The following is a 15,093-nucleotide window of genomic DNA, read 5'->3' as shown; positions in this document are numbered from 1 at the left end:
AATAGAGTTTAAAGGTAAAACTTAGTACGACAATGTAGAAAATAAGATGTTAAGATGTGTGAGAGGAAAGAATAAAACGTTAATATGACAGTTATATATGAAAGCAGAATATTGTTGTGTTAGATTGTATACATAACAGCAAAGTTAAGCTAATGTAAAATTTAGAACGACATTATGGAAGGAGAGTAAGATGTTAAGGATATTTTTTTTTTTTTTTACGTAAGACGGACAATCGGTTAAGGGTAAAAAAAAAAATGTGCCCACTGAGGTGCCAGTCCCTAAAAAAGTGGAAATAAAACGGGAACACCTTGGCTGGTATAGGAGTCTTTTTTTTTTTTTCAATTCTAAATCTTGAGGGAAGAAAGTATGTGTGTGTAGATGCATGTAGTTTTGTGTGAAGGAAAAGAGTTGTGTTTAGAGGGCAGCCCGTAACTGCCTCCTTGTGCTGTGAGGCACAAAGAGAAACGTTCAATGAAGTGACAGCTAAATGGCTTTAATGATAAGTTCGCTGTGAGACAAAAAGAGAAACGTTCAGTGTGGTTACAGCTGGTTTTAATGATAAGTTCACAGCATCCCTTGAATAGACCTCACTGGGAATAATTATGAAATGTCACATGTGAGTGTAAAGCATAGCACGATAATATGATAATATGTACGAAAGTTAAATATCATTGTGTTAAAGTGTCATAGTTTGATGTCAATACATTCAACAGTGATGCCACACCGTTGGAAGTGTTGACATTTGTTTCTTCATTAGTGATATCATGCCATACTTAGTTGTTAACCCCTTCAATACAGGGACATTTTCACATTGAGATTTGTGGATGATTAGACCATTTTATCGACATTATGAGGAGTCTATGGATGTCAGAGGATTAATGTTCAGAGTCTTCACTATTCTAATCCCCTACATGACATTGTGAAGTTGTATAAAATCACCTAATAGTAAGCAGAATGAAAATAGAAACGCGTTATAGTACTGAAGGGGTTAAAGGATGTGGAGACTTGTTCAAATTTACTGAATGAAGGAACCAACCAAGTAATGAGTCAGTCAGTCAAACAGTCAGTAAATCCACCTGTCAACCAAGCATTATATCAGTTAGATAAGCTGCCGGAATAGTGGAAGTACCCTTAGAAATTAGTACATTCCACTAGTCCCTAGGAAACTATCTCTTAAATCAAGGGAACGTAACTGGAAATGCACATACGTAAAAAAAAAAAATGTTATAGTATTCCACATAAACCTATCATTATAATTATATATAAAATGCAACTTTAAAAATTATAGTGTCCATTGCTGATACCTGTCAAACTACCTCAGAAATCATGAAAGCACTTGAAAACTAATAACTTCCTGCAGATCCGGCTAAAACATCACTAGAATCATGAAAAGAGAACAAGAAGCGATACTAAAATCAACTAATCGACCAATAGGAAAAGAGAAGAATAAACAAAGCCTTGGAGATCCCCGTAACATCCACCAGAGTCTGCGAGGAGAAGTACAATCAAGATGAGACACAGACATTTTAAAATCGCTTTCCAAGGTTCAGCGCGGCTCGTGTTGCGGTATAGGACGAATTGCTTTGCCTGAGGCTGGTCTTCACACCCCGCCAGTGGGACGTGTGGTTGCTGGCGTCCCTTCTTGTACTACGTCATTACTGTGCTGAGATTGTGTGTGTGTGTGTGTGTGTGTGTGTGTGTGTGTGTGTGTGTGTGTGTGTGTGTGTGTGTGTGTGTGTGTGTGTGTGTGTGTGAAAGCCTGAAAGCTGCTGAACTTCACGTAAGTAACTCAAGGTGACGCTTCTCACTCGTGCTTGATATTATTAACGTGTGTTGTGGAAGTCTTTCCTTATATGTGCTTCTCTTCATTCTCATGCCGTGTGGTGTTTTAAGGACGGAGTGTGACGTGATCCTTAGATTTCAATTGGTTTTCTCACTTGAAACTCATCTCTCTACGAGGAATTATTTTCTCTCTATCTAAAATTAAGATTTTTTTTCCCCGAGTCCATCCCTTTTACTATCGATTAAAAACAAGACACACACACACACACACACACACACACACACACACACACACGCGCGCACACACACACACACACACACACACACACACACACACACACACACACACACACACACACACACACACACACACACACACACACACACACACACACACACACACACACAACCGAGAGGGTTCGGGTTCGAATCCTGGAAAGCGGCGAGGCAAATGGTCAAGCTTCTTTATGTGTTAATGGGGTTACATTTGTCCTCACAAGAGTTTAAATAGAAAATGGTGATTTTACTGCGGCTTTTCTTCAACCTCAGTATTTTACACTTTGGCGGAGCTACACTCTACTATATATATATATATATATATATATATATATATATATATATATATATATATATATATATATATATATATATATATATATATATATATATATATATATATATATATATATATATATATATATATATATATATATATATATATATATATATATATATATATATATATATATACATATACATATAGATACATAAAAAGATATCATATTTTTACTATCATTAGTAGTAATATTAGATAGATATTGCATTCTTATCAGTAGTGGTAATAGTAGCAGCAACAGATGACACTGCGCTGCGTCCTTGTTGTCGTGAACTTCCACATTGAGTAATGTTCCTTTGAACCACATAGCAGACTCATCTTAGAAATGTTCGGAAATGACACCATTCCTCTCCCTTGATATTTATTGAGACGATGACAAGCAGACAAGCACAGTCAATGACAGCCCTGCGGCGCTTCACTGGCCGGTCAGGGTCATTGCCTCCTCGTACTAAATGACGTACCTGTGTAGCTTTAACACTGACAATGAAACGTGTAGGGAAACAAGCAAGTGAAGAGGAGAAACGAGGAGTGTATAGAGAGGAGGATGCCGGAGATCGATCTACCTGGCAGGAGAAAAAAGAGGACGATCAAGAGAATGCTTATGGGTGCTGTACTCGTAAAAGGAGACATGCTTTCAGTGTTTGTAATTGAAATGATGTGCTTAGTCATGTTGAGAGGTGAAGATGCAGGTGACAGTTTGTCCTAGCGGGTGAAGCGAGGGAACACGTAGGAGATAAATAGCCTGCTTGTGAAGGACTTGATTGGGATGGTGAAGGCATGATAAGAGAAGAGACAAGAAGGAAGATTGGGAGGTAAATAGAGGTTTATTCGGACCACGGCTAATCTGGATAAGATTCAAACCATTTTATCAGCTGGTTCTGAACTTTACTTTGGCTTATTCTGACAAGAGATCTGTCTAATCTTGTTGCATCACGGCCATCATACTGTGTTGTTTTGGATTAGTTGACAAGGTATAATTACAATCCATTATGTATTTTTCAACATCAAATCGATAAACAAATAAAGTCAGTGCCGCAAGTACATTAATAGCAACACACTGCGTCGCGCACCGCGTTGTGTTTTTCACTTTGCCGCGGGGATGCCTGGGGAAACTGTTGCATCTCCCTTCCTAGGTCACGCTGCGATGACGTGGAGACCTGCAGGCTGTCGTACCTTTCGCCAAGTTTACGTACGAGGTGTCTGATGTTGTTTTTTTTTTTCATTGCTATTCCTTAACCCCTTTAATACTGAGACGCAACTTTCACCATGATTTTCGGGTATGATTAGACGATTTTATTTACATTAGGAAAGATCTATGGAGGCAGAAACATTAATGGTTATAGTCTTTACTAATTTAATCCCCCACAAGAGTTTCTGAAGCTGTAGGAAACACTAAATAGTAATCAAAATTAACATGAAAACGAGTCTTTGTTCTGAATTGGTTAAGTCGACGTTTGATTTGCGCTGTCCAGGGTGATGTATAGTAAGGTGACTAAAAATTGCCATCGGTTGAAGTGGCAAGAAAGAGCTGCGTCCAGTTTGGTGAGCAGAAGGGCGATGTATTCACCTACCCTTCGAGGTTGTAGGGGTGGCGCTGAAAGGTGTGATGTGGCAGGGTAAGTGGAATGAAGGAGCAGGCGCGTGTAGGTATGGGAGAGTGGATGGAATTGTGATTAGAATGAAAGATAGGGCTCGCTGGAAGGCAAAAGATAAACTTTCATTTCTGGTGATGTTGACTAGATTCACATAGTATTGCATATACACACAAACGCGCGCACACACACACACACACACACACACACACACACACACACACACACACACACACACACACACACACACACACACACATTTACTATGCCTATTATTCTTTCATTTGTTTATCTAAGTTGCTAATTAACCTAGTTGTTGATTGTCTTCATTTTCCTGCAACACTTTCCCTCTCCATTCCCAGTATCTGCAATGAGGAAACACCAACACTGGTTACACATCGCCTGGTGACTCACAGGGAAAGGCGTGGCAGAGGCGGCGATCGAAATGAAGACCTCCGCGAGGCAGGCAACTGGTGTCAGTGTAACTCAGCGTCACGTATCTTAAGTTTTATTGACTTCTCAGGGAGAGTGAGGAACTAATACACTGTACACATAAATAGTGGCGGCGTTCATGCCTGAATAGATAGTTGAGTCTCAGCCCGAGGAGGGCACGCCGTAGTCTGAGGACGGGACGCCGTAGTCTGAGGAGGGCTGGCCGTAGGTGGAAGGGGGGGCGGCGTAGGTCGGGGCCGCCGTGGTTGTCTGCCCCTCATAGGTGACCTCGGCCACGTAGCCGGTCTCGGCGCTGACGGTGTAGGTGACCACCTGCAGGCGGCCGTCGGGAAGCTGCACGTAGTAGGTGCCGCTCACATCGTCCCCGTCGCGGCTCTCCTGCTGCCCGAAGTTAGTGCCGAACTCGGCGTCACTGACGACGTACTGGGTGTCGTACTGTGCGGGGCCCTGTGAGGGAGGAGTTGGGTGGAGGGGAGTGGATTAGTGTGGCGGGAACAACAGCAGCGCGGGGTGTGGCAGACGAGCAGCAGCGCAGGGCGCCCTTACCTGGCGGGGCTCCGTGTAGGAGTAGCCGGCATCTGGGGGGGCGTTGTAGGAGTAGCCGGCGTCCTGGGAGGAGGAGGAGGGACGGGACGGCCTGGCGGCGCGGGAGGGAGAGGCACTGGAGGAGGAGGAGGAGGAGGAGGAGAGGGATGATGAGGGTATGAATCCGCCTGAGAGAACAGTGTTGGAAGGAGAGAAGCTGAGGGGAGCGCTGCTGGAGCGGGAGGCAGTGGCGGGGCGTGCCCGGGCACCAAACAAGGGGGACGGGGAGGTGGGGACGTCGTAGGAGTGTTCAGGGAGAGCCAGGGCGACAGCCACCATGGTGACCAGCAGAGTGACCTGAGGGAGGACACAAGGGACTCCTTAAGTTGAGGCTAAATGAGACAGACAGCTATAGGGTGTGGGAGTGTGAGGCAACACGGGGCGTAGGAAGGATGCATGAAGAGAGAGAACACCACCAACGCTGCCTTTCCTGCAGCCTGCACCTGCCCGCTTCCTACAGCTTGTATTATTGCTTAGTATTTTTATTATTGTTTTTAAAATCCTTACTATTATCATTATTATTGTTATTGTTATTGTTTTTATTATTATTTTATTATTATCATCATTTTTATTATTATTATTATTATTATTATTATTATTATTATTATTATTATTATTATTACTATTATGATTATCTTTATCCTTGTTATTATTATTCTATTATTATTATCATTATTATTGGCATTATCATCCTTAACATTACTAGCTATTATTGCTATCATTACCATTACTATTATTACCATTGTTATTATTACTGTTATCGGAATTGTTTTGTACTACGTAGTTATGGTTACTACAAATTCCTCTGCTACCACCACCAATACCACCACAACGACAAGTACCACCAATGCCACAACAACCACCAGTACCAGTACCACCACTATCACAAACTTAAATCGCATCACAACACAAACGAAAGCAGGCCAAAGAAGACAACGAAAAGCAACACTGAGTCCAGCTGAGTAAGAATGACTCAACTTCTTTCTGTTTCATTTCCATTATAAGTCTCCCTGTGGCGGTGCAGGCGGAGGCGATGTAGGTGATGACGGTGGTGGCGGTGCAGGTAATAGTGGCTTCTGTGGATCACCTGAGCGTGCATGGCGGCGTGGCGTGGCGGGGAGTGTGGCGGGACAGGAGCTGCGGGTGCCCTTATACTCCTGCTGCAGGAAGCTCATTGGCCCTGCAGTAAGTTGCCCTCGGGTTCTCTCTGTGATATTCAGGCAAGTGTTGAGATTCCTCAGGTGCATTAGGTGACTGGCGAAGCGGTGGTGGTGATAATGACATTGTAGCCGTGAAAGTCATGTGTTTTATATTGCTTTATGTGTAACAGGTCACTAGAATGGTTACACACACACACACACACACACACACACACACACACAAACACACACTGCAACTCTCTACCTGCTCCTGTGTTTCCATCTATCTATAACCTGAACTGACTTAAGAGGAAGGTTTTAAATCATTTATCTTATTCTTTTGACCAACTCACTCGGGATTATTCGGGGACTCTCATGTAAGTGGGCCTTTTGTTTAATAGTTTTTGTTGCCCTTTACCCAGTTTTCCCCTGTTCCATGAAAAAAAAGAAGCAAACACACACACACACACACACACACACACACACACACACACACGCACATACAGCGCAGTGTAGTGGTCAGCACACCAAGCACCTGTTTCATTAACCTTTTCTGCCTCACACCTCCACCTATTAAAAAGAAAAGAATTAATTAAGTGTGGCTATTTTTTTATGTGTAGCTTGTGGTTCTATAGTGACAGATTAAGAAGATTCCTCGGTTATTAACAGGAGGAACCGTCTTGAAAACACAGTATATCGTCATCAGCATCACAATGATGTTTATCAATCTAAGGCATGTCTATATTTCTTCCTTTTCATGTTGTTTTTTTTACATAATGCGCAAGATAAGAAGGCTAACAAACAGCAGCAGACCTTTAGAACCATAAATATCTTGGCGGTGGTATTAGTGGCGGCGTCATTCACACCTCGCCTCCGTCCTTCTCGCGGCCACCTTCTGCTCTCATTCACACAACTTTGTATTTTCTATGATAAAAAAAAAGAAAAGGAAAAAAGATGCACGTCATAAACATACTTTCGTTTTCTTGCCGCCATCCGGAAGTGTCTGTCTGTAGGAGGTCAGGCCACACTTTACACTTAAGTCTTTCCCCTGAGTGATCTTTGGGGACTGTCACTATGTTCGTGTTAGGAAAGTAAGGTTCTGTCACATTCTGGGGGAGAGAAAACAATACATCATGTCATTGTATATTTATTTGTTACCTTTCATCACCTTGAATCGCTACATGTCACTTCAAATCACTTCTTGTTACCTCGTCTTATCCTCATAGCATAGGACTTCCTGTCATATCACTTTCTATCACCTTATCTCCCTTATGTTAACTCAGATCACTACCTCTCACTTTTTAACTCCATGTATCAACTTATATCAACTCTTGTTAACTCCTCTTACCTATTCTTAACCTCTTCTCACTTCCTATCACCTCATATCAAAAACATTCTACCAGACATAGGAACTTAATCACAGTGCCTTTACATAACACAGTGCATAGATACCAAACACGAATTCATAGCTCCTGTTTCACCTAACCAATAATATCCAGGGAGCATTGTGTACTTAACGGGCATCGACTGTCATGGGTGAAAGGAAAGAGGGAGATGTTACTGTTAGCCACACGAGAGAGGAGTGGAGTGGCTCGAGGGTGGAGGTCTAAGGATGAACGGTAGGATTATATTGCAGGGTGTTTTTGGGGGTGTGTAGATGATGTTAAGCATATTGATTTAGATTGGATGAATTTACGGATGAGGATGATGTTGTGGGCTGTTCACTGCGCCATGTTCTGGGCCATGCAGATGGGATATCACAGAGCCCTAAATAAAATCCGCGTATGTTAGTGGAGCTGTCAGTATCACAGGGCTTGAAATAAAGTCCAGGAGACAGTCACGTGTATTGTTCTTTAACCGGCTACAGGTGACAAAACAATCCTGGCTAACTCGATGTGTGTGTCCTCTCCTCGGTCTGGGTGCAAAACCTTCTGAGGATTGTGGGTAGGTGTGGCTGCCAGATGTATGAGAATGTATAATATGTGTATTAGTATAGTGTTAAGTGTTTCCCTACCTTGCTATCTAACTAATATTCCTACAGATGATGCGTGGAAATGGACAGGTATTATACAGAGACTGCCAGTTAGGTTATGTTAAGTTAGGTTATACAGGGACTGGCGGTTTCTTGCAGCTTCCCTTATTTTCGTATGATCTTATGTTATTAGAGAAAAGGAAAAAAAATGTCATGCTCTCTCTTGCTTCGATCTTCACTTCTCTATAGTATTTGCTTTGGTTATGGAAAATGAAGAGGAGGAGGTGGAGAAGAAGGGAGATCATATTTTTAGCTTTTTTCTATATTAGTTTATCTCTTGTTCTTTCCCATGCTTTTATCTTTAATTCTCTATTATTTCTCCGCGTTATCACCTATAATTATCTGGTTCTTTCATGTATATCCACTGAAATATTCGCAGTGCACGAGCCACCTGACCCAGAGTCGAGACATCGGGAGTCGGGACAGGCACTGAGTATGCGCGAGTAATCAGTGATCACGCGGTGACAATGTGGCGCGCTGCTGGTGAAGTACCCGTGAGGTACATGAAAATTTTTTCTCATGGCAAACTCATGTCAACTAATTAACTTTTTGCTGTTTGTGTGTCGTGTTTGTGTTTTGTAGTGTTCGCTCGTCAGTACACCTCAAGAAGGAATTTCTACTGCAGGTTAGTCTTTTGTGGTGGTGAAGATGAACGTAGTTATTCATGCCAGACCAGTGCTACAAAGAGAGAGAGAGAGAGAGAGAGAGAGAGAGAGAGAGAGAGAGAGAGAGAGAGAGAGATGAGGTTGCTTACGGAGAACAAGGGTGAGGTGGTGAGTGAGGGTGGGTGGTGGGTGGGTAACAAGTCATGACGCCAAATAGTGAATTGATCTCAGAGAAACTCATGTTACGTAACTTTGACTTTATTATCTTCGATGGACTGAGGAACTAATACACTGTACACATAAATAGTGGCGCCGTTCATGCCTGAATAAATAGTTGAGTCTCAGCCCGAGGAGGGCACGCCGTAGTCTGAGGACGGGACGCCGTAGTCTGAGGAGGGCTGGCCGTAGGTGGAAGGGGGGGCGGCGTAGGTCGGGGCCGCCGTGGTTGTCTGCCCCTCATAGGTGACCTCGGCCACGTAGCCGGTCTCGGCGCTGACGGTGTAGGTGACCACCTGCAGGCGGCCGTCGGGAAGCTGCACGTAGTAGGTGCCGCTCACATCGTCCCCGTCGCGGCTCTCCTGCTGCCCGAAGTTGGTGCCGAACTCGGCGTCACTGACGACATACTGGGTGTCGTACTGTGCGGGGCCCTGTGAGGGAGAGGTAGGGGGGGAAGGGGATGGATTAGTGTGGCGGGAACAACAGCAGCGCGGGGTGTGACAGACGAGCAGCAGCGCAGGGCGCCCTTACCTGGCGGGGCTCCGTGTAGGAGTAGCCGGCATCTGAGGGGGCATTGTAGGAGTAGCCGGTGTCCTGGGAGGAGGAGGAGGAGGAGGGACGGGACGGCCTGGAGGCCCGGGAGGGAGAGCTGCTGGAGGAGGAGGGGCGGGATGGCCTGAATCTGCGTGAGGGAGCAGTGTTGGAAGAGGCGGAGGGGAAGGAGGCGGCGCCAGGTGAGGATGAGGTGAGGGCGGCAGCGTTGAATGAGGAAGAGGTCCGGGATGAAGCCCGGTGGAGAGGACGCTGAGTGGCGGTGTGTGCAGGAGTGTCGTACAGATGTGACGGTGTAGTGGAATGCACAGGTGCGCCGTACAGAGGTGAGGGCGTGGTGGGATAGGCAGGGACGCCGTACAGATCCGGAGGTGAAGACGGGGCGTCGTAGGCGTAGTCAGGGCGGGCGAGGGCGGCCGTCGTCAGGAGGAGTACCAGGAGAGTCTGCCGGTGGGGGATTTTGAGATGGTGAGGGAGAGGGTGAATGTAAGTGGGAAGGTGAGGGGCAGAGGGTAAGGCTATAGCTATATATATATATATATATATATATATATATATATATATATATATATATATATATATATATATATATATATATATATATATATATATATATATATATATAATACGTAATTGAACTGTTACTAATTTGAGGACTGTTCCTGTTCATATTACACATTATTTATAGAACCAGCAAGAGTTGTCCAGTAGCAGTGGAAACAATAGTAGTAATGACAATAGTACCGCATGGAAGGGATGATCTTTTCTTTGTCACCACCACCACCACCACCACCACCCATCAACAGCTCAACCTTATACTGAGACAACTATCCCGCGGTGTGTTCAGCACGCGTGCCACCGCTACACACTGGCCGCTGCCGGGCCAGTGTGATGTATGAGGATGGAAGACAAGGAGGAGGAGGAGGAGGAGAAGCGTAAAGGGAAGTGCACAAGTCATTAGATATGACAACATCCATTTGCCGTTATTTAAAATCATTGGCAGACTGATAAAGGTAATGCTTAAGAAAGCAACGGACGTGCACTTAATAATCTGCACGTTAAGGCGAATAGGTAACTAAAACAATTATTTTCTTCATTGAACTTCGAAGAGTCTGTGTGCCTGTATCTGTCAATCTGTCTATCTGTCTGTCTGTATCTGCCTGTCTATTTATCTTGACGTCCTTTCGTTTATCTCTACCTGTCTGCCTTAAACTCACTTCATACATTTATTTTCATACAGCAAAATCGTAGTTCGGAAATCAAAGAAAGTCTGGTACATTTACCCGAACATGCACAACCAAACTCTCCAAAAGTATGAAATTGTATACTACTATGAACGTCCGTGGAGCGCTTCAGACGGGCGGCAGACGTGACTCATATGGTACAGAAGTCGCTTGCTGGAGGTTGTTTTGTTATCATTGTTGTATTTCCTTCTGCTCTCTACTGTTGTATGTGACCAGAGCAGGAAAGGCTTATATGAGGACACGATTTCTAGATACACTCACTGCTCTTTGATCGCAAGTGTATGAAGCTGTCCTGGGTTCTGAGGGTTGAGTGGCTGCTAATAAGGTGGTCCTCTCGCTGTGTTCAGTAATTGTTCACGGCAGTATCTTGATGGGAGTTTATCTGGCGCCGTTAGTCTTCTGATGGCGTCAGAAGTCAGTCAGTGTAGATGTGTCTGACTGCCTGTGGTTGTCTTTATTATCTTTTATCCGTGGTTCCTTCCATCCGTCTCTCTGTGAATTTTAGAGTCTTATCTGCATATTTGTCATTCAGTTTGTCTATCTGTTTATCCACTGGTTTGCATCGTCTTGCATTTCCCCTCATCCCCTCTTCTCTCTCTCTCTCTCTCTCTCTCTCTCTCTCTCTCTCTCTCTCTCTCTCTCTCTCTCTCTCTCTCTCTCTCTCTCTCTCTCTCTCTCTCTCTCTCTCTCTCTCTCTCTCTCTCTCTCTCTCTCTCTCTCTCTCTCTCTCTCTCCTCTCTCTCTCTCTCTCTCTCTCTCTCTCTCTCTCCTCTCTCTCTTATTCCCTTTTCATACCTGATTTTCACCCTTATCCTCTCTTTCCGACCACTCCTCACACCTAACCACTCAAAGTACACGACCAGCTGAACCAACACCGACAAAACACAAGTATCTGAGTCACAGCCAGCCCCCAACACTTCCTCTTAAGCACTACAATATCACCTGTGGTTGCATGGTGCTAAGGGCGTCTGGGAGTCACGGGTTGCTTGCTGGGGGCTCCGTAGTCTTTATATCCCCGGTGGTGTCCTCGACAAGTAAATTGAAGGTGAATTGGTGAAGTCTCCCCTCGCGCCGTCAGGAGAAAGCTCGGCCTCTGCTTGCATTATGTTATGAAGAAGTGAATTTGCCTCAACTTGAAAATTATGGCGTGACTTTTCAGAATATGTAGCAGGGATGGTGGTGGTGGTGGTGGTGATGGTGGTGATGGTAGTGACGGTGGAGGTCATTGTCACTGCATGAAGGGCTTGTGTGTGTGTGTGTGTGTGTGTGTGTGTGTGTGTGTGTGTGTGTGTGTGTGTGTGTGTGTGTGTGTATGAGTATTTCTTTGAGATTTATATATATATATATATATATATATATATATATATATATATATATATATATATATATATATATATATATATATATATATATATGTATATATATATATATATATATATATATATATATATATATATATATATATATATATATATATATATATATATATATATATATATATATATATATATATATATATATATATATATATATATATATATATATATATATATATATATATATATATATATATATATATATATATATATATATATATATATATATATATATATATATATATATATATATATATATATATATATATATATATATATATATATATATATATATATATATATATATATATATATATATATATATATATATATATATATATATATATATATATATATATATATATATATATATATATATATATATATATATATATATATATATATATATATATATATATATATATATATATATATATATATATATATATATATATATATATATATATATATATATATATATATATATATATATATATATATATATATATATATATATATATATATATATATATATATATATATATATATATATATATATATATATATATATATATATATATATATATATATATATATATATATATATATATATATATATATATATATATATATATATATATATATATATATATATATATATATATATATATATATATATATATATATATATATATATATATATATATATATATATATATATATATATATATATATATATATATATATATATATATATATATATATATATATATATATATATATATATATATATATATATATATATATATATATATATATATATATATATATATATATATATATATATATATATATATATATATATATATATATATATATATATATATATATATATATATATATATATATATATATATATATATATATATATATATATATATATATATATATATATATATATATATATATATATATATATATATATATATATATATATATATATATATATATATATATATATATATATATATATATATATATATATATATATATATATATATATATATATATATATATATATATATATATATATATATATATATATATATATATATATATATATATATATATATATATATATATATATATATATATATATATATATATATATATATATATATATATATATATATATATATATATATATATATATATATATATATATATATATATATATATATATATATATATATATATATATATATATATATATATATATATATATATATATATATATATATATATATATATATATATATATATATATATATATATATATATATATATATATATATATATATATATATATATATATATATATATATATATATATATATATATATATATATATATATATATATATATATATATATATATATATATATATATATATATATATATATATATATATATATATATATATATATATATATATATATATATATATATATATATATATATATATATATATATATATATATATATATATATATATATATATATATATATATATATATATATATATATATATATATATATATATATATATATATATATATATATATATATATATATATATATATATATATATATATATATATATATATATATATATATATATATATATATATATATATATATATATATATATATATATATATATATATATATATATATATATATATATATATATATATATATATATATATATATATATATATATATATATATATATATATATATATATATATATATATATATATATATATATATATATATATATATATATATATATATATATATATATATATATATATATATATATATATATATATATATATATATATATATATATATATATATATATATATATATATATATATATATATATATATATATATATATATATATATATATATATATATATATATATATATATATATATATATATATATATATATATATATATATATATATATATATATATATATATATATATATATATATATATATATATATATATATATATATATATATATATATATATATATATATATATATATATATATATATATATATATATATATATATATATATATATATATATATATATATATATATATATATATATATATATATATATATATATATATATATATATATATATATAGAGAGAGAGAGAGAGAGAGAGAGAGAGAGAGAGAGAGAGAGAGAGAGAGAGAGAGAGAGAGAGAGAGAGAGAGAGAGAGAGAGAGAGAGAGAGAGAGAGAGAGAGAGAGAGAGAGAGAGAGAGAGAGAAAGGGAGAGGAAAGATACTCACACTCACACACACACACACACACACACACACACACACACACACACACACACACACACACACACACACTCTCTCTCTCTCTCTCTCTCTCTCTCTCTCTCTCTCTCTCTCGCTCTCTCTCTCTCTCTCTCGGAATCACGTGCACTAATATACTTAAGACATATAATTCATTAGTCCATTTATTTTGTACTCATTAGTTCAGATTTGTGTTCCTCTGCAGGTGCAGAGCTGTGCATTGGTCACAAGAGGGCGGGTAAGGCCGAGGCGAGCAGCGGATAGTGCCACAGTGAGTACAAGCACGTTACAGTTTTGGGACAGTATTCTGAAACGCTTTGCTCTCAGGCCACAACAGGTAACGGTAACAGATTATATGCTTAGTTCTCGCGAGTGATTGTTCTCTTAATTGTGTTTGGATCTTGCTAGTATTTGGGTAAAATAAAAAAAATTAAAATTGGCATGTAATTTAGACTATATCGCCTTGAAAGTGGTCATGGTGTGGCGAGGGAGCGTTACAGAATATGGTC

General features: G+C 37.7%; 2 protein-coding genes across 2 annotated transcripts in view; both read right to left on the bottom strand.

Annotated features, from left to right (window-relative positions):
- LOC123502042 (extensin-like) overlaps window positions 1-6,247 on the bottom strand; it is a 21,053-nt gene extending 14,806 nt beyond the window's left edge. The window contains exons 1-3 of the mRNA XM_045251194.1: window positions 6,116-6,247; window positions 4,990-5,325; window positions 4,590-4,890 (exon numbers count right to left, since the gene is read on the bottom strand). Of these exons, the coding sequence (XP_045107129.1) occupies window positions 4,590-4,890; window positions 4,990-5,325; window positions 6,116-6,127 (649 nt within the window). The 5' untranslated portion in view covers window positions 6,128-6,247. The remainder of the gene's footprint in view (window positions 1-4,589; window positions 4,891-4,989; window positions 5,326-6,115) is intronic.
- A 2,813-nt stretch (window positions 6,248-9,060) lies between these two features.
- Window positions 9,061-11,785, bottom strand: LOC123501809 (pro-resilin-like). The gene is made up of 3 exons (XM_045250824.1): window positions 11,759-11,785; window positions 9,552-10,016; window positions 9,061-9,451 (listed from the first exon to the last, which is right to left on the bottom strand). Exons 1-3 carry the CDS (start codon window positions 11,768-11,770, stop codon window positions 9,146-9,148), a joined length of 783 nt encoding a protein of 260 aa, XP_045106759.1. The 5' UTR covers window positions 11,771-11,785; the 3' UTR covers window positions 9,061-9,145.
- Between the last annotated feature and the right edge of the window lie 3,308 nt (window positions 11,786-15,093).

Source organism: Portunus trituberculatus, chromosome 10 (genome assembly GCF_017591435.1).
Source record: "Portunus trituberculatus isolate SZX2019 chromosome 10, ASM1759143v1, whole genome shotgun sequence".
NCBI lineage: Eukaryota > Metazoa > Arthropoda > Malacostraca > Decapoda > Portunidae > Portunus > Portunus trituberculatus.
The sequence above is the reverse complement of the archived record's forward strand: the minus strand, read 5'-3'. Positions and strand labels throughout refer to the sequence as shown.